Raw genomic sequence first — 27,507 nt, 5'->3', positions numbered from 1 at the left:
GCACCTCATCCCGTTCATGGCCAAGGCTGGTTCTTGGGCAAATCAATACCCACTTCGGATCTCATCATCTTCCCAGAAAGACCACCTTATCAGATACAGCAAGCCACCATTTGGCTGGCATTACAGAAAACAGCACAATCCTTGCTGGAATCTCAAAAAACCTATAACATCTTTTTTTTATAAAGACCTACATATATACATTACCTCTTGATGAATTAGAGACTTACCTTAAGATACCCTCTTAGTTCTGCCAGGGGTGGGGGCAGTGATAAGTTAAACTATAAATGGTCTTACAAAACTGTCAAGATAGAAAAATGACAAAAACCACACTTGGTTAGAAATAAAATTTATTATCCCCTCCCCCCATTTACAATTACTTTTCAGAAACATGAAGATATTGTCCATGTCCTTATCAATAAGTTTGTAGAAAATAAACAACACATATCTTGTCAACAATATATTTCTATATTTTTAAACAATAGCCATTTTAATTTTCCATGTTAGTTCAAGAATGACTTCAAGGTTTCGAATCAAATCAAGACAATCTTTGTTTACAGGTTATTTCCTGACAAAGCCCCTTTCCCCAATCCCTAAAAAATTCTATATCCTAAGTGATAAACTCTTCTTGTACATTCAGCAAACTTTATATTGGAAAAGAAAAAGAATAATTGAGATAGGTACTTACTCTCGTGCACAGTAATAAACCTAGCTGAGCGTCTACACCTTGCTTTGCAATGATGTTTACATAAATCATTTCTTATCAAGTTACAATGGTAATTTCTTTACATGTAGATACAAAAGCTATACACTTAATCTACTGAAATTTCCTTCTAATATTTTAATCTGTAATTAAACCATCGCTATATATAGAAAAGCTTCATCCTAAGATGTTTCCCCTTCCCTCAGCTATTTCTTTCTAAAAGCTTGAATCCTCTCTCAGATCATGTAGAGATACATTAAAAGCACAGAAAAAAAAATTTTAGCTTACTGACATAATGCCCTTAAGTTTGCTGACATAATGCCCATATTTTAACTTTAAAATGTAAAATCAGAGTTAAAGCATCACTTAAGTCATACAGTACATTATTAATTAATCAACAGTGTCCCACTGACTCAGAAGTTTCCAAAACTGGTTGTCTTCTCTGCATTTAGTAAGTTTATAAACAATGACTCAATCAAAGAATGTGCTTGTAAACTGGCTGCTGGTTTAATTTTAGAAGTTTCAATACTGGGCTATTTTCCAATATAGAAATGCTCTGAGTGGCATATGAACTATTAATTTTGTTTCTCATTACCTAGAGGAATTTGTTCAAATAAAATTTTACAAGACAAAATGCAAATCTACATACCTATATATAGATGTACACATGTATATATTGAACTTAACTAAAGTTTTATTAAGCAATACTAACACAGTTCTGGTTACACATTCCTAAAGACTTAGTAACTTTTAAAGATACATGTTATAAAGAGGCTTATGCAAAAGGCAAAAATTAAGAGTCAACATGATCTCTGAGGTTTTCTGTATTACTTCAAAAAGCTGTTTCTATCCCCCATAGAAGAAAACTATGCATTTATCTTAGGAAAAAAATTATAAAAAGATAATGCTATCATGTAAAGAATTCACAAAAACTATACTGTATATCCCATAAAAGCCATACCTATTTAAGGTAAATCACAATTATGGTTTATATCATTTAAAGACATCACCATCACCTTTCCTCTTTAATAATGAGAGGGTTTAACTTTTTTTAATTTACTTAACGAGTGCCACAGAAATTCAAGTCCCAGGAGCAACAAGTTAAGCAATATCACAAGTAAGGCATTCTGCTCACATACGGTTAAAAGAACAGACTGAGTACAGTAAGGTGGGATCTTTTCACTTTTGTGATTTTATGTAAACCAAAAGTTATACAGAAAGCAATCTTTACCAAAAGATTCGATTAATTGCTATTTTCCAGGGAAACAGAAAAACATACATAAAATCCTCAACTTTGGCTACTTCTCTACTGCCATAAGCAAAGGCTGATCTTATCTATTTAATGAAGCCCAGTATTTGAAACGTGGATGAAATCTCTTTGAACCTTATCTAAGCTGATAGGTCACACACTAAATCATTTTTCAAATTACAGATTAAATCTACTTTGACAGAATCCCTGTAGTGTTATTCAGGAGAAGAAAAAGGTAGACTAAGAACATACCTATACACCCACATACCCCCCAACATATTAAACAGTTTTCTTAAACATTAATTGGTTTTCCAGAAGAATCAAAATATTTCCCATCAAGCTGCAGTATGTACGTAAGGGGCAGCAATGCAACCTTTTTATTTTAGTACAAGGTAAGAATCTCAATGAACTCCTGAACAACTAGGACCCTGAAGATTTTACCAAGGACAAACTCTAAAATACATGTTTTTGAAATTTGGACTTGACTGTCTGTTGTACTTTTACATTAAGTGTTGCTTAAATAAACAAAAATAGAGCATAAATTCAATATTCTACTATCTAAACATTTAAAGCAATAGATATGTTATCAACAAGTAAAATGCACCTAATTTGGGTCTTCTGACACCTTTTAAGTTTAGTATGATAAAGTTCCTCACAGTTTAAAATATTGTGAAGAAATCTATTTATGGATAACTATATTCACATACATATTATATACACATCCTACGTATCTGATGTACCCATAATCTTTGAGTATGTGTGTGCCAGAAGGATACCCCACACACATGCAGGAACCCTGAATAACAGGTCAGTGTGAACTGTGAAATGTTTTCTCAGAAATGCTTAAAAATAAGAAAAGGCTACTATTATGAACAATTGTCGTAACAAAAATTTTACCTTATTTACATAGTGCCTATCTCCCAAGAGGTAAATATGTTTTATAGTCATTTTTAGTATCTCTGCAAGGTGAGGCATTGGGAACACTATCAATTCTCACTTTCCACAACCAACTAACCTGCCTGAGACCACACACTTACCAGTGGCAGGTAAAATACAGACACGGAGGTATCCTAATTCCCAAAGTCTCCAAATTATCAGATCAAATAGTCTTGTGATGAAATCAAGTTTCACCACACAATAGAACTTCAACCACAAAGAATGTATTTTTAAGTCCTCATGTACTTGTGATTACTTGTCATATTTGTACCAAAGGGAGATCGAAATGGTTTCTGGTTTTGGCAGATGAAAAAGTCTAACATTCATGACTATTAATTCAGTGTAACTTCTCCAGTTTAAGTGCGACACAGCTGATTGGTCTATGAGGAAAATGCAGTAGATGTCTAACCATGGCTGAAGAAACCTCAATCCAAACACCTACTACAGGATTACAGAGATAGCCTACACTTCTGTGTCTTAAAGGTCTTTTCTATCTCCACATAGGGTATACACATATAAATAAGCATTTTAGCACAAAATGTACAGTTAGCATGAATCAGTTCATGCTTAAATAAACAAAGGCCTTAGGGGTGAACTTTAAAGGCCAAAAGCTCCTCAGAGTGCATGTTGTTTAAAGATCGAAGATCTGGCAACTTTAGAAGAAGTTTTGTAAAAATAGAGGCCTCGTTTGGATGGTTTTTCATAATTAAGGTCCTTAATGCACGGATGAGGGTTTCCTGCAGAGCCTCCACAGAGTTGACGTTTTCTATTCCAGATCGATCTAATGGAGAATAAAGGATAGAGAGATATGAAAAGCAGTACATAATACTAACATTAAATACAACCCATGCTCATCTATGCTCATCAATCTCATTAATGAATTCAAAATAAGGTTTTATACACTGGAGCAAAAGCAAAAGACAAAGTATTTTAAAGTTCAACAGCAAATTTTTGTAGCTATTATATTGCAAAGATATATATCACATAGCACACTTGATAAGTCAAAATCCTTTAGTGCTTAGGTATTTTTGTTCACAGAACTAGAGCTTCTGATTTTTAAAATTAGATGCCATCTGCTAACTTCAACTGTTTCTAATTGGCAAAATAAAATGAATAATGTAGTAGTTCAGAAATATGCTTTCCCTTTCTAGGGAATATACTGACATCTGTATGCTGCCATGCATGGCAGCAGCCTCTAAGACGGCCTCCAGTGATCCCTCATCCTGGAATCCATGTGCTTGTGCAACTCTCTCTCCTTTAGTGGGCTAGACTGACTTACTACAGGTGCATGAAATGGTAAATTACAAAACACTATGGCTTCCATCTTAAGCATTCTCTTATACACTCACTCTGAAAAAAGCCAGATGCCATACTGTGAACTGCCCTAGGACTGCCCACAAACTAAGGAACTGAGGGTGGTCTCCAGCCAAAGCCAACAAGTAACTGAGACCCTCAGTGCAACAACTTAAAAGGAACTGAATCCTGCCAACAATCACATGAGTAAGTCTGGAAGCAGATCACTTCCTATTAAAGCCTTTACATGAGACCAGAGCCCTGCCCACAGCAGGACTACAACCTCCTAAGAAACCTTGAGCAAGGGGCAGGCATCTAAGCCACATCCATATTCCTAACCTTCAGAAACTGTGAGATAATAAATGTATACATTTTTAAGCCACTAAGTTTTAACTGTCATATAGTAATAGATAACATACTATTCAACTTTATCACCTAGTTATGGTAACCTGCATTCACTTTCATTTAGCATACTGTGTTTATTAAGCTTATCATACAAAATGTTAATAAATTCGTGATTTAATACAAACCAGCAATAAAAAAAAGTATCTTAAAGTAGCCAAGCCTATATTGTTTTTGCCCATAGACTATATTTTTTTTATCGGCAAGGGCTATTTCTTCCCTTTACAACAGGAGGCAGCAGTGCACAAGAAATATTTTATGGTTCTGCATATAGGGCGTTGTAATTAATAAGAAAAAAAAAACTTCTTCAAAGGAAACAAACTTCTCTGGCTATTTACATCTTTTTCATCTTTTACAAGGAAACTGAGAAGACCTTACATTGTAACTGGTAGCTGAAAAAGGCCACTTGCAGTACAAACTCTTAGAACAAGGACTAAAATTTAATAGCAAAGGAGGAAAAGTTTGCCTTTTAGAGTATTAAAGTATCAACTCTAAATACAGAAAAAATGATGAAAATAGGTAAAATCTGGCTATTACAACTCTGTGCTAATTCTTACAGAAAAAGAAACAAATTGTTGACTACTTGTTTGAACTATGTGCTAATTCTTATGGAAAAGAAACAGATTGGACATTGACTACTGACTGGGGGTGGGGTCATGATTTTCAGACATAATTGTTAGACAAACAAAACACCTCTTCTCTGGACATTTGACTTTGGCCACACAATCATAAGGATCATTTCCAAAAAATTACTTAAAGCCCTTCAATAATGCTTCTAAGAGTCTTCTCTGCCTTTAATAATCAAGTAATTGTTTTCTTTAATGCCCTTGTAACCTGTTAGTTCACACATCAAATACTGATTGAATGCATGTGGGTACTCTGACAGGTGGCTAGGTAATATATTAGCAGTGAACATAACTAACCAAAATTCCTTCCTTTAAAAAGCTCGTATTTCAGCAGAAGAAAATAACTGGTTTGCATTATATCATCAGTAACTGACAATAACAACAACTGGGAAAGAAGGACAGTGATCCCCATAAGCAAAATATCCAGACAGACAAACAGTAATAAGCAGCAGTGTAGTGGGTGATCCTCTGGTGACTATTCTGTTTGAAAGACCTGTGCTTCTCTACATAAATCAGAAATGCAGTGAAAATGGACACTATAGCTAAAAATGTAAATCATATTAAATTGTTCTAACACCTCAATTTCTAAAACTATGGTTTCATGATTTCAGGGCCAAAAACCTAACAACAAATCTAGCTGGATCACAAACAATAATCTAGAAACTAACAACAGAATGCCCAGAGTAAAGTGGAAGTTCATCCTCTTAATGATGCACTAAATGCTACCTTACTATTTGTACCATTTAACTCATGCCACATCTACCTTCTACATCCTCAACTGGTTCCTTATCTCTCTCCCAAGCCTGTACCCGCAACCAAATTCTCCTTATGCACATTCACTACCTATACAGGATAGAAGTTAAAATTCCTTCTACAAAAACCTCTATGAAGACAACTGAAATCCATACCTAGAAGAGCCTTGGCCTCACACCTATATGCCAATCCCTAATCTTCAACTGGAAGTAACTGTCACCATTCCATACAATCTGAAAAAGAATTTACCTTCCAGGTATAATTCCCCTTCTCTCTGGTATTGATTCTTCCAGTCTCATAGGGAAATGTCATGATTGATCTCACTCCCTTAGCAGCTGTTAACAAGTAATATAGTAGAAAGCCTTTATGCCTACTTAGTCAATTATTAAAAATGTGACCTTGGGCAAATTATTTAACCCCTCTGTTCCTCAAATTCCTTGCCTATATAACTAAGGACAACATGTCCTAGCTCACATTGGAAATCTGTTATGAGGATAAAATTATATAATGAGTTCTAGGAATTAACTAGCATTTTATCTGACAACTAAAAACAAAATGAAAACCAGAAGGCAACTGTAGATTCCAAGAAAAAAAAGTTATTTTAAATAGAAAGCAAACTATAATGCTGCCTAATTCTAAACAACTGATAGAGACTATAAATAAATAATCCCTTTGTTATCTAATAGTTGGAACATTTCCCCTTTAGGTGGTGCAGGTTAGGGCAGAGGTTTACATCGCCTTGTCTACCATTTCAACTCCATTGTGTGAACACTATGAGTGCTATTTATATAATCATAATACTGTAAATACTGATCTTTTAACTTTTCAATTTTTAGAGTCATAATAAAGCATGGAAACTAATCACAGCTATAGAACAGAATGTAAATGTTTTAATACTTGACAATGTAAAAGAAGTGGTATAGCAAAAGCCAGGATATGGAAGAAAGGAGATACTGATTTCCTATATGAGGAAGAGTCCAAAGAATGTGAACATATTAAAATTATAAATAAAACCAATACAGTAACTGTAAAAATAAAATGTAACAATTGAGACGGCAAAGTGAGAAGGTACTATTATTTATCAATTATATCTACTAAATAAAAAGAGGAAGTATATACACATAGTTTCTAGAGTTGGGTGAGCAACCATCAGAACAATTAAAAAGAAACATGGTTAGAAATCTATTTCTCTGAAGAACAGGCTTGGAGTAGAAGGAAGAAGAAACTTTTCATTTTATATTCCCCTGTAGTTGTTGAACTTTATTTTCCTGCCTAGACACTGCTTAAAAATAGCAACAGTCCTTGTAAAGTGGTAAAGATTTAAATTTGACATGAACACTATCATATGTTTAAGTGGACTCAACTTATTATTTTAAAATGCATGGAACTATGTATGTATGTATATGTTGCTTGTATATCTCCATATACAGACAAAACAATAAAAATGTATTGTATTCTTTTATAATCAGTTTTTTCTACTTATCTATCAAATTTTTTTTACATACCATGTATCAAAGCAAGCAAATGGGTAAATGGATGGATAGGTAAATGGAAAGAGACCCTGATGTTAACAGTGATCTTTTCTAGTAGTGATATTTTCATCTCTACTTTCATCTTAATATTTGCTAATTTTTCAAAGGTCCTGTATTATTCTTATGATCAGGAAACAAAACAAGACTTTTCCAAAAGGAGTTAAAATGAAATAAAAATCATGCTCCTGGTGAAAAATATAAGTGAAGAGAGTACACAGCACCTGGCATATGAAGCCCTTACCCTCCCTCCGCCTTCATTTCTTCCTCTGAACTAGCTCTGGGATGGAGCCCCTCTGCTGCCTCTGCCCAAACCTCCCTCAGCAGAGCTTGCTCCCCTGCCTCACACCTGAAGTTATTTCAGCAGCTTCTCAACCTGGCTCTCCAGATAACATGACTTACAGTCTACCCCACCCAGGATAAAAATGCAGGGCTAATGTCAAGCATCACTTTGTTTGTGCCTCATCATTCCCCTACTTAAGAAGTTACACTGACTTGCCACTGTCCTGTATTTCAGCTGTAAGTTCTGGGCTTAGCTCTCATAGCTGTCATTCTATAAACCGGCGCTCCCCTAACTCACAAGCCCTCTATCCCCCTCCTCCGTGAGGTACACATCAGGCTTTGCCCACCTGCCCCCTGCCCTGCCCTAGCTCATGTCTTCCCATGCCATTCCATCTTTTTTTTTTTCGCCAGGAAAACCCAATAACCCACCCTTCAAATTCCAACTCCACTTCCGTCTTCCCTACAAAGCCTTCTGAGATGACTTCACCTTCCTTCCTATAACTATTACTTACCTCAGTCAGAACCACACAATTTAGTACCATAGAGCTTTTTGTGCTGGTTCTGCCTCTCCAAATGAACATAAATACTTCAGGAGCAAACCTGTCTTAACACTTGCTCTGCCTTCCCCTGAGCACCCAGCACATAAGGCGTATTAATTAGATAAATTAATATGAATGGATTACCTTCAGTTTCACAATAGTACTTATTAATCTGATGTCAATTCAAACATTACTAATTACGTATCAAACTACAAAATTGTAGGCAAAGTGCATGAGGCATTAGCGTATCCCTGCGCTTTTACTCTATTCCCACAGAAGTGTTTTTAGCTACCCAAGTAGAGCTGATCTGAAAAGGCCACCAAGTTATGCTTCCAAATGGCGTTAAGTCTTTATTTATGGCACTTATTATAACCCTTTAACATATATAAAGAACTTACTCTCCTTAAGAATTACTGACTTTGTAGTTAAACCACATAGTCAGGGACATAGCATGTACCTTATAACCCTCATAATGCCTTTTACACAGTAGTAAGCAAATGGGAAGTAGAGTAAGTCATATAAAAATATTCTAAAATTCTCAACAAACATTTTTAAATAAAGTTATAAACTAGTAATGGGTGGCACTTACTTACATGTCCCCAGCAAAGTCACTGTTTCAATTTCCAATTTGTAATTTAGGAGTAATCTCTGCCTTAATATCTATTGTCTGAATTTAAAATACTTTGGTCAGAAGTAACTGCAGTATAAATGCAAGGTGGCAGGAAAACTGGGAAACATCATCAATGACCCATGTAAATAAACATTAGATGTCAGAAGTCTTGGTCACTCCTTCGCACAGTGACGGACTCTTCTGGGTCAGACCTCATGCTGGCTCAACACAACACACTCCCTTCCACGGGGTGAGGCAGCCAAGTCCCCAAAGGATAAGATTATTTATCCAATCACACAGAAAATTCAATGGCAAAACTGGGTGAAAGCCACCACTCATACATAATTCACTGATTTTTATAACCACACTTGATAGTTTTAACATTTTCAAGTAACCCACATAGTATTTTAATTAAAACTTAGATTCATATTAGAGCCACCTACCTGTAGATACACAACGTTCCAAAAAAATAAATCTATCCAACAATGGTTTAGACTTGTAAAGAATTATAAACCAAAGCTAAAGGCTAAGAGTGTTAAATGTGAGGCCAGATCACAATTTTATTACCATATGGGACTTTTGACTTTTACCATCAAGATAAAAAAAATTAATTATACAAAGAAAACAGATTCACATAGTTAAGCATATTCCTAAAGGCCTTCTCCCCACTATTTAGCTTGCTGGAGCCTAGTTAACTGCCACCTTCTTCCCCACTGGTCACTATATTCTAGGTGTGGCTCACTTTGAGCCAGCTTGCTTACCTGCAGATACCAGGACAACTGCTGTAAACAAACTCATCTCTTCATCACTAAGTTGGAGGGCATTTAGCTTCTCACTAAATTCAAACATAGAGTTTAGCAGATACCCTGCTCCCATTGAGTGTAAATCATCCACACTATACTTCTTTCCACTTAAAAAGGTGACAGTACGCTCCTTTCCATCAAATAATGATGCAAACCGTACCATTAAAACCTGGAAAAAGAAAAAGACTTAAATGTACCTGGAGGAGTTCAATAAATACTAAGAAATAACGGAGTGTTCAAGTCAGTTAAGAACCTCCCACAGATGTAAAAGAAAAACTGAATTTATTTTTTTATCCAGAACCATTTCCCTAAGGGAAATTCTCTACCAAGGCAATATATATTCCAAGAAGAACATCAAAGAAAAATTCCAGCCACCAGTGGCAAAATATTTGAGTCCTGTGATACTCTGAAGCTCTATTAATAAAGATTCTGAAATGCAAGTACAAAATTAAAGCAGGCAATGATGCCAAGAAATCTGAAACTGAGCTTTGCCAAAGGCGTTAAAGAATCTCTTTAAGCAACCAAGGGTATCTCATTGTCTGTGAGCCCTAAGTAAAGAGCAATGTTTCAATGCAACAACACTTGGAAATATCAAAACACCAAAGGCAGTCAAGGCAAACGCAGCAGCAGAACTCTAATTAGACTATTTCATGAGACCATAACCCAAAAAGATAACATATGAAGAGAACCATTGCAGTGTCTAAGTGTTCTGGATACTAAGTTACAACTGAAATCGAAAACAAACCAGGCAACAACTGCTTATCTACTACAGCACTCCCTCCACTACACTAAATGGTGTATCTATGTCATGTGTTTCTTTCATAAGCAGAGAACACTCAACAAACATCTTCCCTTTGCAATGTACCCAAATAAAGACCTCTTTTACCCAAGACAATCCAAAAAGAGTAAGCCTTCTATGAAGATGGTGTTAACTCTGGAACACAGCAATCCCAATACTGATCATAAGATAGAAAGAACACAAGTCCCGGGAGTCTGGAATTTGTGTTCTAGACTGACTGGTTATTAATTTATTGGTAATCCAAGAAAAGTCTCTTTGCCTCTCTGGGCCATAGTTACCTAACCTAAAAAATGAGTGAACTGAACTTAACCACTGACATCCCTTCTGGTTTTACATCTTAAATCTAATGTTCTCCTTTAAACTGAAAACCCTGACATACAGGTGTTACTCCTGAACTACACCATAGCTATTTTATTTATGAATGTGGCTTCTTTGTTCTAGTCCAGGTGCCCCAGAAACCAGACCTAAGGTGAAAGTTTACATGGTGTGTGCCCTGGCACCTGTGAACACAGGAGTGTGAGGAAAGGAAACAAGACAGGGAAGGGAAGAGAGCAAGCACAGGAGGATGCATACTGAGCCCGCCGCCACTGGGTATCAACAACTGAAAGCTCACTCTTGTGGAACTGTCAGGGACATGACTGGAAATCTACCCCACAGGCTCCCTTCCCCCACTGAACAAATATTTGGCCCACCACATATCAACTTCTCACCCACCACCTTACATTTCAGATAATGAATAAGTAAGCTTGGAGCAAGTCCTGAGGCTTCTCACACTTCAGCAGCAACAGGGAGACCCTGGGGCAGACAGGTGAGAGGCGCTTTCTGTGTCCTGTGAGGGCTGACAAGAATGGCTGCCCCCAGCTCAGGCAGGACACATCCCACCAACAGAAGCTGGAGCAGAGAATGTAGCCAAAGATTCTAGAGTGAGGTGAGGCCAAGAGGATCTGAGGTGGCACATAAGAGAAGTCTGACACATCCCCAAAATATTCTAGTCTTTTAAAAGACAAAAACCACATTCTTTTTATACTTTGTGTTCTGTACTAAACACAATAAATGCCAGGCTAGGCTTTCAGTAGGTGTCTAACACTGAAAACCTATCAAATCCATACATGAAAGCAATACTAGAAACCTGGCATTCTTACACTGGGTACACAGAGCATTTATATTTCAAGTCCTAAGTAACCTGGATTTACTTAGTCTCTTTCTAAGATCCTGAGATAGTCATTCTCCTGTTGGCAGTTTCAGCCTCTGGACTATACTTATTTAGAAAAGAATGAAAATGTGCATGAAAACTAAACAATATATGCCCTGCATCAATAGCCAGGATAAATAAAACCTACCTCAAAAGTCCCAGCCTTCAAAAGGTTGACCTGGTCATGCTGAGACAGATCTCTGAATCCAGGAATACGCTTTGCAAATTCCACCACTTCTTTCACTGCTGGGGTGAAACTCATTGAAAATTCCTCCCAGATTTCATGCCCAGACTTATGAGGATCCACATATGGAGACTTACTCATTGGACAAACCTAGTATGCACAAAACAGGAAAACTCAAAATTGTGAAAAGTGATAAAGCAATTTCAAAAGTGACATCTCATTACTAGAAACCCCAACATGAAAATAACCCTCAGACACAAGTAAAATCTACTGATACTAGCACTTTCTCCATGTGCTACTTGCCTCACTATAGAAAGCCTCATGGCAACTTAATTTAAATAGCAATTATCTTATTATCATAAAAGAGGCAGTCTAAGCAAAAACAAGATCTGTAACAAGCTATATCAAAAGCCTGGTGCACAGGTTTATTTAGTAACACCACTGCCACCTTATGCTGGCTTTATGGTTTTCAAACAAATTCATACATATTACCTGGATTCTCAACCTATTACTTAGTTATAGCAGATATTATAATTACCTTATCCTTAAATGAGAAAATGAAACTCTAAGAAGTTTGGTTTAGTGACCTGTCCAAAAACAGCTAGAAGTCACAGGCCTAGAACCCAAGCCCATTATTTAGCTAATATCTCAAAACATACTTTTTTCTAAATGGGCACAACTACAATGCTGTAATTTCAAAGAGGAAAATATAGTGAGATGCCTCACTTTCTACAAAGGGTCACTGACCATTTATTTCATAAACAATGGTATACCCACTGACCTCTAGTTGTTCAATTGGAAAACAATGACTGGAGATACAAGGTGCACCTTCAAAATCAGGATTGGGGAGCCAAAAATAAGAAGCCAAAGAAGGCATAAAGACACTTAAAAAGATTATTAACATACAATGTGTACTCTATCAGTAAAATCAGCACTTAAATGTTCACTAAATCCAGAGGCGATCCATGAATGGGATGATTCCATAACCATGGAGACTATCACAAAACGGGAACCTAAATGCTTACAGATATTTCCCTCCATAAGGCAGCCACTAAGTCTAATAAAATATAAGGTCACCTTTCAGATCCATATAATCAAATACTCACAAATGACCAAAAAAAAATCTAACATAAGAACTGGGGTTGAGTCAACTATTTTGAAAATGAAAAAAAAAAAACTTTAATTACCTGGCTATAGAAAATAGCAAGCACTATCAAAGGACCTCATGGTTTAAACCAGAAATGATAGTACTGCTGTTTTTGATGAGATTCTGGCTGAATAAAAACACTGTACTGTCATGTAAACTGCTGTATTTGATAAAATATACTTGGATGATATAAATAACATTAACTCATCTCACAGGATGAGAAAATCCTCAGCTATCCTGAGACAATCCTAGAGCTAGTATATTAAGGTAGTCCTAAATTCTCAGACAGTAAAGCAACCATGTTCTATATCCAGAGAGCTCTTGCATTATAATGGTTAAAGGAAACTCTTTTCACAGAAATCAAAGAATTACTGGTTGTGCCAAGCTAAAAGATCAGCCGTTTGAGCAAATCCCAAAGCTAGTAAGGTAGTTATTAATCTGAATACTTAACTTCTGAAAGGGATTTCTAAGAATTAAAGGACCAATTCTGCATGATCCATATTTTACATAAAATCCTAATCCAAATCACAGTATCAATCAAATCACATGCTTGGAACCTCGCACTGCATGAAACTAGGTCATTCAACAAACGATGTATGTTAGAAGTATTTGACCTAAAATACTGCACAAAATTGACTTTTACATCTATTAGGTTCTCTGTCACCACCCCTGTCCCTGAGGTTGCTATATCCCCAATAAAATAAAACCTTCAAAGCTTCCCTTGATGTAAGGTAGGTAAAAAAATTGATTCACTATACCAGATGCATTCTCTCTCCAGTGTTGCACAGGTAACTATTCTTGTTCTCATTCTGAGAAAATCCATCTATTGAAATTCTATCACATACTCTTTGAGTATATGCATTGGAGAAGTTCACACAGTGTCCATTTGCAATACAAATGGCATGCCCATTGGGGTAATGCATTGTGTTCCTCCTTTTATACTGTCCATTGAGATGCTGCTGGCTCTCACTACAAGGAAAATGACTGCTAAGCCCACTGCTGCAATGGTCATGATTTAAATTATACTGCTCCATGTTCTTGGGAATCCGTTCTCTCTGGGGCTGAATGGTCTCTACGGAGTTTACTCGCTCTTGATTATACAGAAAGGTATCCTTGTGTGCTCTGGTCACCATGCCAATCACTTCTTCCTTTGCAAAATCAGAAGAGGGAGGAGAAGAGCTTTTGATGTTTTCTTGTTCCAGCTGGGGCTTGGGCTGTAACTGTTCCAGAGCTGGTAAGGCTGTCTGTTCATGATGCTCTACTAACATGTCATTCTGCAGATGACCACTGAACTGACTGTTCATCATGGTCTTCATTGCGCTCTGCATTTCAATTAGCATCCTCTGTTTCTCACGCTTAGGAATACGACCAAACCGAACAGCTATGGAAGAAAAAGATAATGAACATCTGTATTCTAAAGACCTATTCATACAAAAGAATAACATAAAAATATCTCTAATAGCGATTGCCTCTAGTCATTCAAGTAAAGAATATCTACTTGACTCTGACCCAAATTATTCTAAACTTGCTGGTTATGTTTTTGATGTACCATAGGAAGTGAGAGGCAGGAGAGAATTTCCATTTTCCTTCCAAAACAAAGAGAAGATCTATCTCTAGGGTATTTTTATAAACAAAATCAAAGAAAAAATTGAAATTAATTAATAAAAGTCACAGTTTGAAGCAGACCAGCATTACAACTTTATTAACATGGATGAAGGCTCTATTCTTCAGAAGGCACATGGGATTCAGCTACCCACATCCATTAACATTAATGGAACCAAGTAAGTACAATCACTCCCTAAACATCTGACCTTTGTCAATTCATTTTCATAACCTTGTTCTCAATACGCAACAAGAACCAACTATTAAATCTGCTCTTTTTCTAGCTTCTTAAAAAAGAACATCTTTAAAAATATATAAAAATATATATATGAATGGTCAATAGAAATGCAGTTATTGGAAAATAACCTTGCTGGATTTAAAATCAATAAAAAAAAATAAAAATGAAATCGCTCATTATTTTAGAGGCTAATCTGAGAATGTGTCCTTTCTCCAATATTCCTATCCCTGAGCATAAGTTTCTTTCTAGACTAATATTTATACAGAGATAATAAGAATTCAATATACCCACCCACAAGAAAGCCTTACTAATCCAATTGTAGCCTCTGACACTATTGCTATCACAATTTTATCAGGTGTCACACTACCTCTACTCCCTCCTTCACAAATGATGCCATTTTTATTCCTTTGGAGCAACCACAAAAACCATCAACTTTGGATTAGTATATCTAGAGCTATTAAAAAAAAATTCAGGCAAATGGAAATTCAAGGCATCAATTGCTGAAATCTGTCATTCAGGGAGCTCCTCCTTACTGTACTACAGTATTTCTGTGTCAGTGAAATATTAGAGTAACCTAAGAGATTGCTTAAATGATCCCCTATAAATATGAGGCTCATTATTAGCTATTCTTAATTAACCCTACTAAACTAATCCCTCTGAAAACCTCAGACTCTTTCATATGTTGCTTAGAATAGAATGAGACTATCCAAAAATACTCTCTCCTAGAATAGAAGAGTCATATCTCTTCCAGTGATGTCATCTACAGATAATAGTCCCCCAAATTACCACCACATTTATTTTCCGTGGAAATGAACCATGCCAAAATTATGCAACCACCTCCACTCCAGACCCTAATGTTTCTTGCAATTTTACATCTCCTTTGAATATATTCAGAATCTGTACCCTAAAAGCACATTATCATCTCAGGGCTGTGACAGTGACAGAGATAATAATGCACATAAGGAAAAAATGGATTTCTTAAGGAATGCTAAGAAATCAAGGAGAAAGAGCCAAGGTTTTCTGTACCAAGAAAAACTAAATCTTCTTTCAGGAAAAAAAAACAGAAAGTATTCCAATTTCAACTGTATAGGAAAAAAATGGCTCTTTTTACAAGAAGCAAAAAAAAAAAAAAAAGAAATGAGCCAAAAGCTGTTTGTGGGGTGGTGATGCTAAAATTTGACTTCACAAATCTGGCATCCTACAAGACATCAAAATGTGTTTTCTAAAGTATGCTTCTCCCTAGGCACAAGAGCTCCATTGGTAACTGGCTTATAGCTCTGGTTTATGCTGAGGACTAAAAGTCAAGCTCCATATGCATTAAAGAATATGGATATTATTTATTAAAGAATATTCTTTGAACTGGGAATGTACCATCTCTCGACATTCCAACAGACAGACACTTTTTGAAGCGACACTGCTGACATCTGTTCCTGTTCATTCTCATTATAGAACAATTTTCATTCTTCAGGCACTTCTTATACTGGATGTTTTGCTGAATGCTTCTCCGAAAGAAACCCTAAGAACAAAGGAAGATGTACTCATTCACTTAAAACGTCCTTGTAAGCACTCCCCCACCTCCACCTATCCAGTGTATTACTAGCTACCTGGGAAATAATCTTGGCTCAGAACAGAGGGAAATATAACACTGACACATAGCACCAAACTGGATTCTTCCTGGTATCCACCATAAGCAACTGTGCTTATCAACCAAATAAAACTCTTCTTTGCTTTCTTCCTTTTGGAGACTCTTGGTGCTTACCCAAGCACCCCCATCTATGCTTTACCACTACCAGCCCCTGGCTGGATCCATAGTTTCCAGCTTACACTTTAATCACATACAAATCCCACAACTCTTAAAATACAAATGACTGATTTTTAAAGAGTTGACAGAGAAATGCATTCCATTCCCTCACTAGAACGATTACATTAGTCAAACTTGATCTTTCCTGGATCATTATCTGCTGACAAAAGTAAGCCTACCTGTATGTGCCAGGTGTTCCTGGTTACTTGTGAGCAACAGGTAAGTAAGTGTCCTGCCACACACCCACAGACAGACTGATGACCCCAGGAAAGGGAGTTCCCAGCAAATGGCTACAAATAACTGCCTTTATAATACAAACAATTCAAGGAACATGATCTGTGATAGGTCTTCAAAGACCTCCACCTAAATGGTTCCAGGGAGAACAGAAAAGTCAAGCACACAATTACCAAAATGATTTTAAACTGCAGGTTCCTTGAATATCATAACTAAGCACACACTTCATGAATCTATATTAGTAACTGTGGAATATAGTATTTTTATACTTTGTTACTGCTATACTTGAACACTATGATACCTGAGCTGGACAAATCTTTAAAAGGGTATAGAACAATTATGTATATTTTTCAAGAATACACAATTGGGCTCATTTGCTTGTGCTTTTGTTTCCCTAGCTAGAAAGTGAGGATGCTTGCCCCACAATTACTTGACATCTTTGTAACACAAAACAAAACACAACTATGATGAAATTTTAAAAGTAGAAAAGTTCTGTATCTATACAAAATACTGACTAGTCTTGTGAAAAGACCTGGTCACCATTAAGAGCTACCAAACTCATAATTCATTTAGTCACCCCAGAAAATACTTCTTTCTTCAAGTGTATTCTTTATCTTGCTCACCCACCATATCCTGCCAAACTTGATTCCTGCTTCTGGCTTTCAGTCAGGGAACACCAAGAGCATGCATCTTAGCCACGTTAATTTTTGATACCCTGGAGAAAGGCCTGTGCCAGATTTTAAGAGAGAGATTCCCTAGATATAAATAGGAGGTATAGAGTATCTCACTTGGAATTATCTGACTGACACTCTAAGAAATAGTCAAACTTAAAATAGAATGAGCTTTCCCGAGTGCTCCATTTATATTCAAGATTCTTTTACTCACTTGGCATTACTTCTGAATATTCCACATTTTTACAGGTATCCAGGAATTATTACCAACTCCCAGGACCTGACCAGTCAGAATGTGAAAGTGCCTAATGCGACCTATTAACTAATTATTAAATTTCTGTTAGAAATTCCCACAAGGCTGCAGTGCTGAGGTTGTTTCGCTCCTTGCTGTTTCCCCGCTACCAAGAAGTGCCTGACATAAGCATTTGTGCACCTATAATTAGTATGTCAAACTATAATTAAGTTTCAGTTGGACAGCAGATTTACTTTAGTCAAAATCTTCAAGAAATACTTTCACTGAATAGAAACAGTATTTTTCAAAAACAAGTTATGTTTATACACTATATAAAATGCTTAAAATTTTAAGAGTAGCACCTGGCTTCTCTCCTCCTCCCAGATTATCGAGTGTGGAAACTAACACACCTAACTCCAATTTCTTTAATCCCAGAATCAATAGCTAAAAGAAACAAAAGCATGCTTTACCTTACAGCCTTCACAAGCATGAACTCCATAGTGGAATCCTGATGCCACATCCCCACAGACTTTACACAGCAGAACCATGCCACTAAATTCTAAGGCACAAACAGACACAGAAGTGAAAAGCTGCAAGAAAAACGTCAACTGGTTTCTTTCCAGTTGAGTGTTTTATTGTGCTCAACTTTTAAGTACTTTAAGATACAGATCTACTTTCATAATATAAAAGAAAAATATTTACACCAAATTAACAAATCCAAAGAAATTATAGTTTTCTTTTAAATAGCAGTTTAAATAGCACTTTATAAGACTGCCAAAAATATTTCAGAAAGCTGAGTTTTCTTACTTTCCTGATGATTTTAAATGTTGAATGAAATCTTATAAATCCAGAGTTACTTTATCCCAAATATGCAATCAGAACTAAGAAAACAGTTATAAATAAGAATTAAGAAGTCAGGCATAGAAGTCAATAAATGTAAGGTCTAAATAGATGTCTGCACAGGCTGCTGTACAGATACTCAGTTTAATTCACCTACAGGCACCAGACAGGTCCCATTGCTTCCAGATCCTCCCCTATAGGAGCCCATCTTACCTCCACACTCATTTAAGGGTCCAAATTTCACTACTCATCCCAATATTGCTTTGTTTCCTACTCCCAAATGTTCCCAACTGCAACTTCATGAAAGCAAACCCCTTCCCACAATGAGTAAGTACTCTGTTCCAGGAACCGATTCAGTACTGGGAGTCCAGGAAAAGTAACTGGGAAAATGTGGTAAAAGGGAGTATCCCAAAGTAAACATGGTCAGGAAAAGAACACAGCCACATAGCTTGCTCTGTGCAAGATACAATTACGATAGCCCCTAAGTTTTAACTTTTAAAATCATCACTGATTTCATATCAAACTACTAAACTATGACTACCAGAAGGAAATGAAAACTATACTCAAAAAATATAATGGTCTCCCAAATGAAAAGTTGATAAAATAAGCCCCACCTGCAATTAATGGCACCATCCTTTAAAAAACTAAAGTAACTTACTTGTCACTCCACTATGACTCTTCATCATTCCAGGAACACTCGATTTGTTTGTTTTCACAGAACAATCTACTCGATCATTCTTCAGGATGCCTTCAATATTGGAGAGATCACCATTTTGGGGATTACCATTACTATCAGAATTAGAGCTATTTGGAGAAGACGGAGCAGAAGAGGAGGAGGACTGGAAACTATTTTCAGAACCCTCACTGTGACAGGAGGCAGGGCTAGAGGCTGAGCTGGAGGAACTGATATAGGCAATCACACCTCCTAGAAAAGAGGGGAAAATCAGATAATTAGACACATGACGGACATGTATTTTGTATTTTTGCAAATCTGGACAGTAAAGTCACTAACTTCAGAAACAAGTTACTGATGAAATGTTTATCCTAAAAGGAAAAGGTAACTTATTTCCTTATTTCCTACTATTCTCCTGCTTCCAGAAAATGCAAAGCACATATAATTCCCACTGACTTAAAAAGTAAGAAGGCTCTCACTGGCTTGGTTATTCTTAGCACATGCAGATCCAAACCTTAAGCTTTTCGTTTCTAATCTTTTTCTAAAAGGAATGAAAAACCTTCCTGAGTAAACAAATTGTTTTAGCCATGAAGAAATCTAGTTCTTGCCTTCTTCATTATACCTTTATGTGACACAATCCTAGAAACAATGAGTTTATCATTTGCCTTCCCCAGGACTTGGCTAAACTACAGGTTAATCAAGAGCAGATGTAACATTTGGAACTCCAGCTAAAGTAATTCATCTCATAATGGGGAACCTTTCATAGCTATTGCTCCCAGTTTTGTTTTGATGCCCCCAAAGAATTCCCTGACTATCCACTAAACCCAGTTCCACACTCCCCCTTCACCTTCTTCTTCCTGCTTTTAACTTGCCCCCCACACACTTATCTCTAAGCAGCTCTTAAGGAAACCAGACTATTTGTTCTTCTGACTCACTATTTACAGTAAAGGTTAAAGAGGTTGGAAAGAAGGATGCATTGTGAAAGGTAATAACATTAAAGCTGAAGCTAATTCTCACTTCAGAGAGCTATTATCAAAAACACTGTTTACAAATTCATCAATATAACCTCCACAACCCCTATGAAACCTGGCACTTAGAGCTGCTTAATGACTGTAAGCCCACCAGGTGTGAAGAAATAGCACTTAAAATTATTCTTATAATTCCAAATTACCTTCCCTCAAACTGATAAAATGTTGCAAGAGACCTCCAATTTTTCCAAATCTCAGTCCAAACAAGTAATTCTCGTTCCCTTTGCCAAGATATACTGCAGTTTCTTTCCCTATTCCATCCATCACCAAAAACACATTGCTTTTCAATGTGTGTATCATACAAAGGTTTATTATCTCTCTTGTATCAATGTCCTGAATGTATTTACCTGCATCCATCTATTTCTCAACTCGACCATAAGTACCTAGGTGTGTGGACAATGTCTCTTAATTCTCTGCATATACTTTACAGGTAATAAGCTTATCATAAATATTTCCAAGACCTACTACCCCTAGCCCCTTGTGAAGTCCACGTCTAATACAGCAGATCCCAAGCAGTCTAAAACATTATTAGGAAGTCATTAAGTAAAACAAGGCATTTTGGACAACTATCTAGATGACTATGCTGAGGAGTAAGTGGAGAATTTTGCACATTCCCAAAATAACAACTGTAATTTTTAAGCATTCACTCTGAAATAAAAACTTTCTCTACTAAAAGGAAATGACTCCCCAATCTTTTTTTTTATATGAGCCACACTGTATAAAGTCATGAGAACACACACACACAGAGCAAAATGCTAAGGCCAAAATAATTCCAAAGAACAAAGACATTTCCATTTACAGAAAAGAAAAAAAAACAGGTAGAGGAATTTTAAGTCACTTTAAACTGTCATGTTGAAACCAGATGTGTATTTAGGTACTAATTATACCTATCCAGGCTGGGAAGTCCCTGAGAAGGGAAGTCCCTGAGAAGACAACACAAGTCTCAGGGAGTTTGACTACAACCCAGAAAAGCAGTTAAAACAGCTGCCTTCTATAACAAAAAATAATAATAATAGTACTTATACACAAACACAATAGGCATAAATGCAATTTGAGTTTTAAAAGAAAAAAATTATACAAATAATGTGGACAAGTCTATCCACTTTTCCACGTAATGTACAAGCCTGGCATCATCAGTCTTGAGGCTGGAGGTGTGATCTGTTCTTTCTATGGTCTGACCCACTTTCCAAATGCTTTCTTGGCATGTGTTTATCACCTGCTCAGGATGAAGCTAGAGCTTTATGATTAGTATCTGTCCTGCAATGTGGCCCCCACCTATAAGCCTTCAAAAACACCTAGAAATCTGTTAGAAATGCACATTCTTTGGCCCTTCTCCAGATCTGTTGAATCAGAAACTTCACTCTCTTTGTGATTCTGATGGTTTAAGAACCACTGTTGTGAGCCAATTACTCCCTGTGTTCAATGGAAGAAAAAGTGACCAAGGGTAATTTAATAATAGAACTTTCATCTACCAGTGATTTTCCCTGTGTTCAATGGAAGAAAAAGTGACCAAGGGTAATTTAATAATAGAACTTTCATCTACCAGTGATTTTAAAATGTAAAAGCTCCCAAGACTCCAAATACAAGGAAAAAAAGCTTCCTAACTTTGAGTTTATCCTCATTATCCAGAGAGATTATGTAAAATGTGTATCATCAGAACCACCTGCTTTTTCCAAGGCCCTGCCCAGACTGGAGAAGACACCTTCAGGAATAAGCATTTTTAACAAGTTCCCCAGGCCATTCTTTGCACACTGAAGTTTAAGAAGGGCTCCAATCAGTTAATTCAAGTACAAACAGGTCCACAGTTTTAAAGGTTGATGTGTTCATTGAAATAACTGCCTGGATACCCGTAACACCCTATGAATCCAAAGAAAAACCTATCAAATGTCACTTTACTGAATAAAAACCATTGTGCTGTTTTTACAAAACTTTACAGATCTGAAGTTCACATTAGAAATTCCAGGTGTCAGTAAACTGCTACTTTTTTCACATGATACTAAGAAAAACATTATCCTTAGTCCTCAATAAACTTCCAGAGGAAGGTCTCACAGCTATTTGTCTTTTCTAAATATGACCTTAGATAGTAAATTCACTTGCTAATAGCTCAAGAAGATAAAGATGAGAAAGTGATGGTTCTCCTTAGAAGACTTTCCTAGGGCCAGCATTTGAGTCAGCTATTTATGTTCACAAGGTCTTCTGACTACCTCAGCTTAGAAATAAACTTGTAGAAATCAAAGCCAACCTGATAGCTTAACAATTAGTTTAAAAGCACTGACTGGGCACCAGAAGGTATTGTTATTACTCACCAAAACTCACCTTTCCTTTCCAAAAGCTCCAAAATCAAACCTAAGAAAAATTACTAGGCTATTATCAATCCAGTTAAGATCCAATTTTCATCTTTAGGGAGTTCAACAATCATTTACAACAAGCCTTTGCGCCAGGTACCATGCAACCAAAGATGACCTCTCTAGAAAGCCCTTCAAACACTGATTTCGTTGTCTTAGCATCTACTCTTGCTGCCAGACAACACCTGATGGCTAACAACCCAAATGAGTTAAATTTCATTTCCTAGAAGATAAGGACTACATCTAGTAGTTCCTCAAACAAATGAAAAAAAGAAGTGAAAACTACAGGTCATCAAGTACATACTGGATGCCAAGAATAAAATGAGGCAATTTCAGGTCACATTTCATCCTCACAAGAACCCTATGAATTAACTTCCATTATCCTATTCCACCAATGAAGAACTCAGAACTCAGAGAAGTTAAGCAATACACTACTAAACGGCAGGGTCAGGGTTAAAAGTCAAGGCTGTTTAATTCCAGAGCACATACTGTTATTTCTCACTGAGAAGACCTGGACAAGCAAGTCACTTTCAATCTCTCTAAACCCGAGTCATCTACAAAATGGGAAAATCTACCAGAGTTATTACAAGAATGAAATGAAATGGTGTTAATTAAAGGGGATTATTAAAGTGCTTTTTATACGCACAACTTTGGATAATAAAGCAAGAAATGTAAAATCCCTGAACTATTAAGTCCCAACACCTCCAGATACAGGAAGAATTTACTTCCCAGATGCCTCAAACTAAAATTAGCTGAAGCAGATCCTTCTCTATTTTTAGCTGAAAAGGACCCTGGAACCGGGCCAGGTTCCCAGGCTAGGGCTTACCCAGTGGTCAAACTCACTCAAGCCAGAAGTTAATATCCAATCTCGTACTGCTGGGATGCCCTTACTGCCTCCTGCATAGACTGGGGTTTGCTTACCCCAATTCCAGGCTTGCCCATCATCAAAACCCTCCCACCCCCACTGCCCACCAACCTGGAAAGTACATGTGAGTTCAAGTCATAACTGTACTTTTTGCCCTGTGACTTAGAACAAAACATTTTTACCATCAAGCTGTAGTTTTCTCATTTTAAAAGCAGATTATTAATAATGTCTACTCACAGGATGGAGTAGTTCTTTATGAAACCCTAAAATTCTTATTGGGTCCTGAGGATCAGAGCTCCAGAAACAGCATGGTCCCATCCCTAAAAAAGCCTGATAGGTCAACTGGGGAAACAGCTATGTTAACCATTCATTCCAGTGCAATGCAATGTTTCATACAAATTATTCTGAACTGCTGAGGATCACACAAGAGCACTACAGACGGCAGAGGTCAGGAGGAGCAAGCAGAGCCAAGATGACAATAAGTGGGGTCCTGAACAAGATGTGAATTAAATGATGTACCACTTCATAGATTACTTAAGATAGCAAACAAAAAAACAGGGTGACAAAAAAATGAATAGGTGTTCTTTTGTAAAAAAGTGTTTTTGTCTCCATGTAAATTGCTGGAAAAAGCGGAAAGGGGGAAGTATAATCTAGTGTCTGGAAAAAAAAATTGTAACAAGATTAAAAAAGAAAGGAATGATGAAATTGGGGGGCTCTGCTGACACCTGACCTTTTCTACTAGCTATGGCCCTGTATCAAGTCGATCCACAGTGTCTCCTTCACCCCCAAGAGGATAGGACCACCAAGTTGTGCATGCAACTTCAAACCTAATATGGGCTTGAACCTATTACAGTATAGTAGTTCACTTGTGCTCCCCAAGTGGACTCTGTGGATTCAAAACCTGGCTCTACCACTTGCCTGAGTGAGTTACTTAACTTCACTTACTTTACCCCTCATCTTCAAATGGTGACAGCAGTACCTTCCCTTCATAGAATTAACGTAGGGTATCAAAGTATAACACATGGGAAGGGACTGGCACATAATAAATGCTCAACAAATACTGGCAAGTAATACTTAACCATCATTATACTAGAAGAATTCAAAGAATAGTTCAAATAAAACAAACCCGATCTTTTATTTTTTCCTTCAGCTGAATGTGTCATATGGACCCAGTGGTTTCTCTGTAGATCACTGTTTCCACAGTACATTCTGAATCCCTTAGCTCCACTGACTAGGGAAGCCACTTCCTACTTCACTTCTGATTCTGCCCATTATCTTGCTCTTTCTCTCTCCAAGTGAAGATTTCTTTACCCTTAGCTCCCTATGTTTTCTTTCCAATTTTGGAGAAACAGTAGAATATGGAGTTACTAAGAATGGACTATGTGGGAATGTTTTCCTAATGTTAAAATCTGAATTATAGCTACAGTTGTTATTTGCGCAATGTCATTATCACTTTAAAGAACCTGGAATACTCAATAAAAATCTGTCTGTGACAAAAAAGTACAGAGTCCATTTCTACCACCTCACTATTTCACAACTATATTAGTCATGGAGAGGGCAGAGAAGCAATGTGTCATGAATTATAGGGCAACAGATGATTTGGCCACTGGCTGCAGGTGTATTGACTGATACAATGAATCAACCCAAAGGGAAGGTTTAGAGGTGTGTCATACATCACTGAATTTAGCTCCACCTCCACATTTACAACAATCTGAAGACAGGGGGCATGTTTATTAAAACTCTAACAGAGATGACAGAAATTAATATACTGGATAACAGCTTTTAACAGCCTGAACTTGGAGCCAAAAGGAGCAAGAGAAAACTTAACAAGGGTAATTGCAAACCACTACACTTCAGGTCAACCAATTAGCTTTACAATGGATGAAACCTAGCTTCAAAATAATTCACATGAAAAGGTCCTAGTTGATTGCAAGGTTAGTGTGAGTCAGCAAAACAACATGCCACAAAAGCCAAGCCAGCAATTTGCAGCAGAATCCAAGACTTAGAACTTGGTAACTGTCCAACATTTCCACCAGAGCCTATTCACTTCTGGGTGCTACAGCCCAAAGGGCAACAAGGATGATGATCAGAATAAACAACACTGAGCAAGGCCCAAGGGATAGGAATAGAAATGGAAGAAGGGGAAGTGAAGAAGAGGGGAATCAACAGTGATCCAAATGTCATAATTTGTAACTCCAAAAGGCAACATTAAATAGTTGTATTGTTCGAGGAAGGTTCAAACCAGAGAAAAACTGCCCACCTTATGGGGCTGCAAAACGGGAAATTCATTCATGCAAAAGGTGGAGTCAGAAGAGGTTCATCCTGATAACTCTAAATTCTCACCGTTAACAGTTTAATTCCATAACAGAATTACCCAATTGTTAAAAAAAATATCCTCAAAGACCAAGGAAGGCCGTAGGCAATTAAATCGTAGCTTAAAAATTACTTTTACTGTTGGCAGAAAATTCACATTTGTTATGAAGGCACGGTTTGGGGGCCACAGAATAAATTTTAAAAATAGATTGGTTTCTTCTGCAACTTAACTGGCTCCAGGTATAAGGAGGGCCGTTATTTGGCGACAGGCACAGGGGAGACAGAAGCACCGTGCTGCCCTGCGCGTTATAAAAGGAAATGTAAAAGAAAATTTATAAAGCCGAATTCTGTTGAGTCAGGGAAAGGTCAGTGACCCACTGGCTTTAAAAAATTCACAAAATGAACAATGACTAGTCTTACACAAGGTCTCGGAGTCACTTAGTACCTGGGTCATCCTGCCCTCTTGAGAGCTGAACGGTTAGCTCTGGATGGGATCCGTGTATAAGGCTCCCAGCACGAGGGGATGGGTCAGAGAGGTCGTGTCCCGGATGAAACTATCTTTTGGGAAGAGGTAAGCAAACATCGCAACGGTCGCGGGCGTTGCCCCGACTACAGGACGTTGCTCGAGATCCAAGCACCCCACAGCTCCTCGGAGGGTCTCGCGCGGGGAAGTCCCGCACCTTCCGGCCGGAGGCGCGCCCCCGCCCCGCACTTCCTCAGTCACCCTCAGCCCGGCCCCGCTGGCGGCAGCCGGTGCACTGCGGCGTCCACGCCCGCCTCAGGCTGCCGGGCCGCGGGCTCCACGGCGCGCGCGCCACGACCTCCTCCGCAGTGTGCAACCCCGCGGGGGCGAGGAAATCGCACCACGTCACAGCCGGAGGGTTCCAGGGGGGCGGGCCTCCCGGGAGGCTGCGGCGCTCCCCGCCGGCGCGCGCGCGCGGGACCGCCCCCACGTGTCCCTGCGGCCCCGGGGAATGTGGGTCACCGAGCCGAGAGGCCTCACGTGTCCCCGCCCGCCGCCACCGCCTCAGCGCCCATTATGTAATGCCGCGTCACGCGCCCCTCCAGCCAACCGGCGCCCGCGCGCCGCCGAACGTAAACACAGCACGCACGTGGCTCGCGCGAACGGGCCATGTGAGGTGGGGGCCGGGCCGGCGCCGCCTGGCCGCGCTGCGGCGGTGCAGGGAGCATGGAGGGCGGCCGCGGGGCGTCCCGGGGTGTGACGCGGGAGCCCAGCCCGAGGAGGACGCGCTGCAGACCACCCCCCGCTGCCGCGCCCTGGAGTGCTCCAACGGCTCCGAGCGCCCCCTCCGCGGCACCCCGGCCGCCGCAGTCCGGCTCTTACCCGCATTCACCTCCATGATGTCCTGGGAGGGGGCCGCGGCCGCCCGCTTCCCGCAGAGGTGGCAGCGCCGCCTCCGCCTCAGCGCCGCGCCGCCCCGGGCTGGAGGCAGAGGGAGTCGCGGGGCCTCCTCATGGGCAGGGCGGGGCGGGCGGGGCGCCCAGGACCGGGCCCCGCGGCCGAAGAGCGGGCTGCAGGGAGGAAGGGCGGCGGGGGCTGGCGAGCGGCGCTTCTCGCGGGGTCCCTGACAACAAAAGCGGGGCACGGCGGCTTCCTGCA

General features: G+C 38.5%; 1 protein-coding gene across 2 annotated transcripts; it reads right to left on the bottom strand.

Annotated features, from left to right (window-relative positions):
- Positions 1-330: 330 nt before the first annotated feature.
- NR1D2 (nuclear receptor subfamily 1 group D member 2) lies at positions 331-27,507 on the bottom strand. Of its 2 annotated transcripts, none has more exons than XM_037008579.2 (8): positions 27,232-27,507; positions 19,321-19,587; positions 18,293-18,381; positions 16,256-16,400; positions 13,803-14,425; positions 11,862-12,047; positions 9,681-9,891; positions 331-3,666 (listed from the first exon to the last, which is right to left on the bottom strand). In XM_037008579.2, the coding sequence occupies exons 1-8, from the start codon at positions 27,245-27,247 to the stop codon at positions 3,470-3,472; spliced, it is 1,734 nt and encodes a 577-aa protein (XP_036864474.2). In that variant the 5' UTR covers positions 27,248-27,507; the 3' UTR covers positions 331-3,469. The 2 variants fall into 2 exon arrangements, with proteins under 2 accessions (XP_036864474.2, XP_017504972.3); XM_017649483.3 differs by lacking the exon at positions 27,232-27,507 and adding an exon at positions 26,332-26,538.

This window comes from Manis javanica, chromosome 15 (genome assembly GCF_040802235.1).
Source record: "Manis javanica isolate MJ-LG chromosome 15, MJ_LKY, whole genome shotgun sequence".
Classification (NCBI taxonomy): Eukaryota; Metazoa; Chordata; class Mammalia; order Pholidota; family Manidae; genus Manis; species Manis javanica.
This window is presented reverse-complemented; position numbering and strand designations above follow the sequence as displayed.

Excerpts from the sequence above, each read along its gene's own strand:
- NR1D2 (XM_037008579.2), bottom strand. Across the intron at positions 16,401-18,292 it reads ATGCTTGTGAAGGCTGTAAG|GGTTTCTTTCGGAGAAGCAT; the intron begins GTAAAGCATGCT and ends CTTTGTTCTTAG. Across the intron at positions 3,667-9,680 it reads AGTTGTCCTGGTATCTGCAG|ATCGATCTGGAATAGAAAAC; the intron begins GTAAGCAAGCTG and ends ATTCTCCATTAG.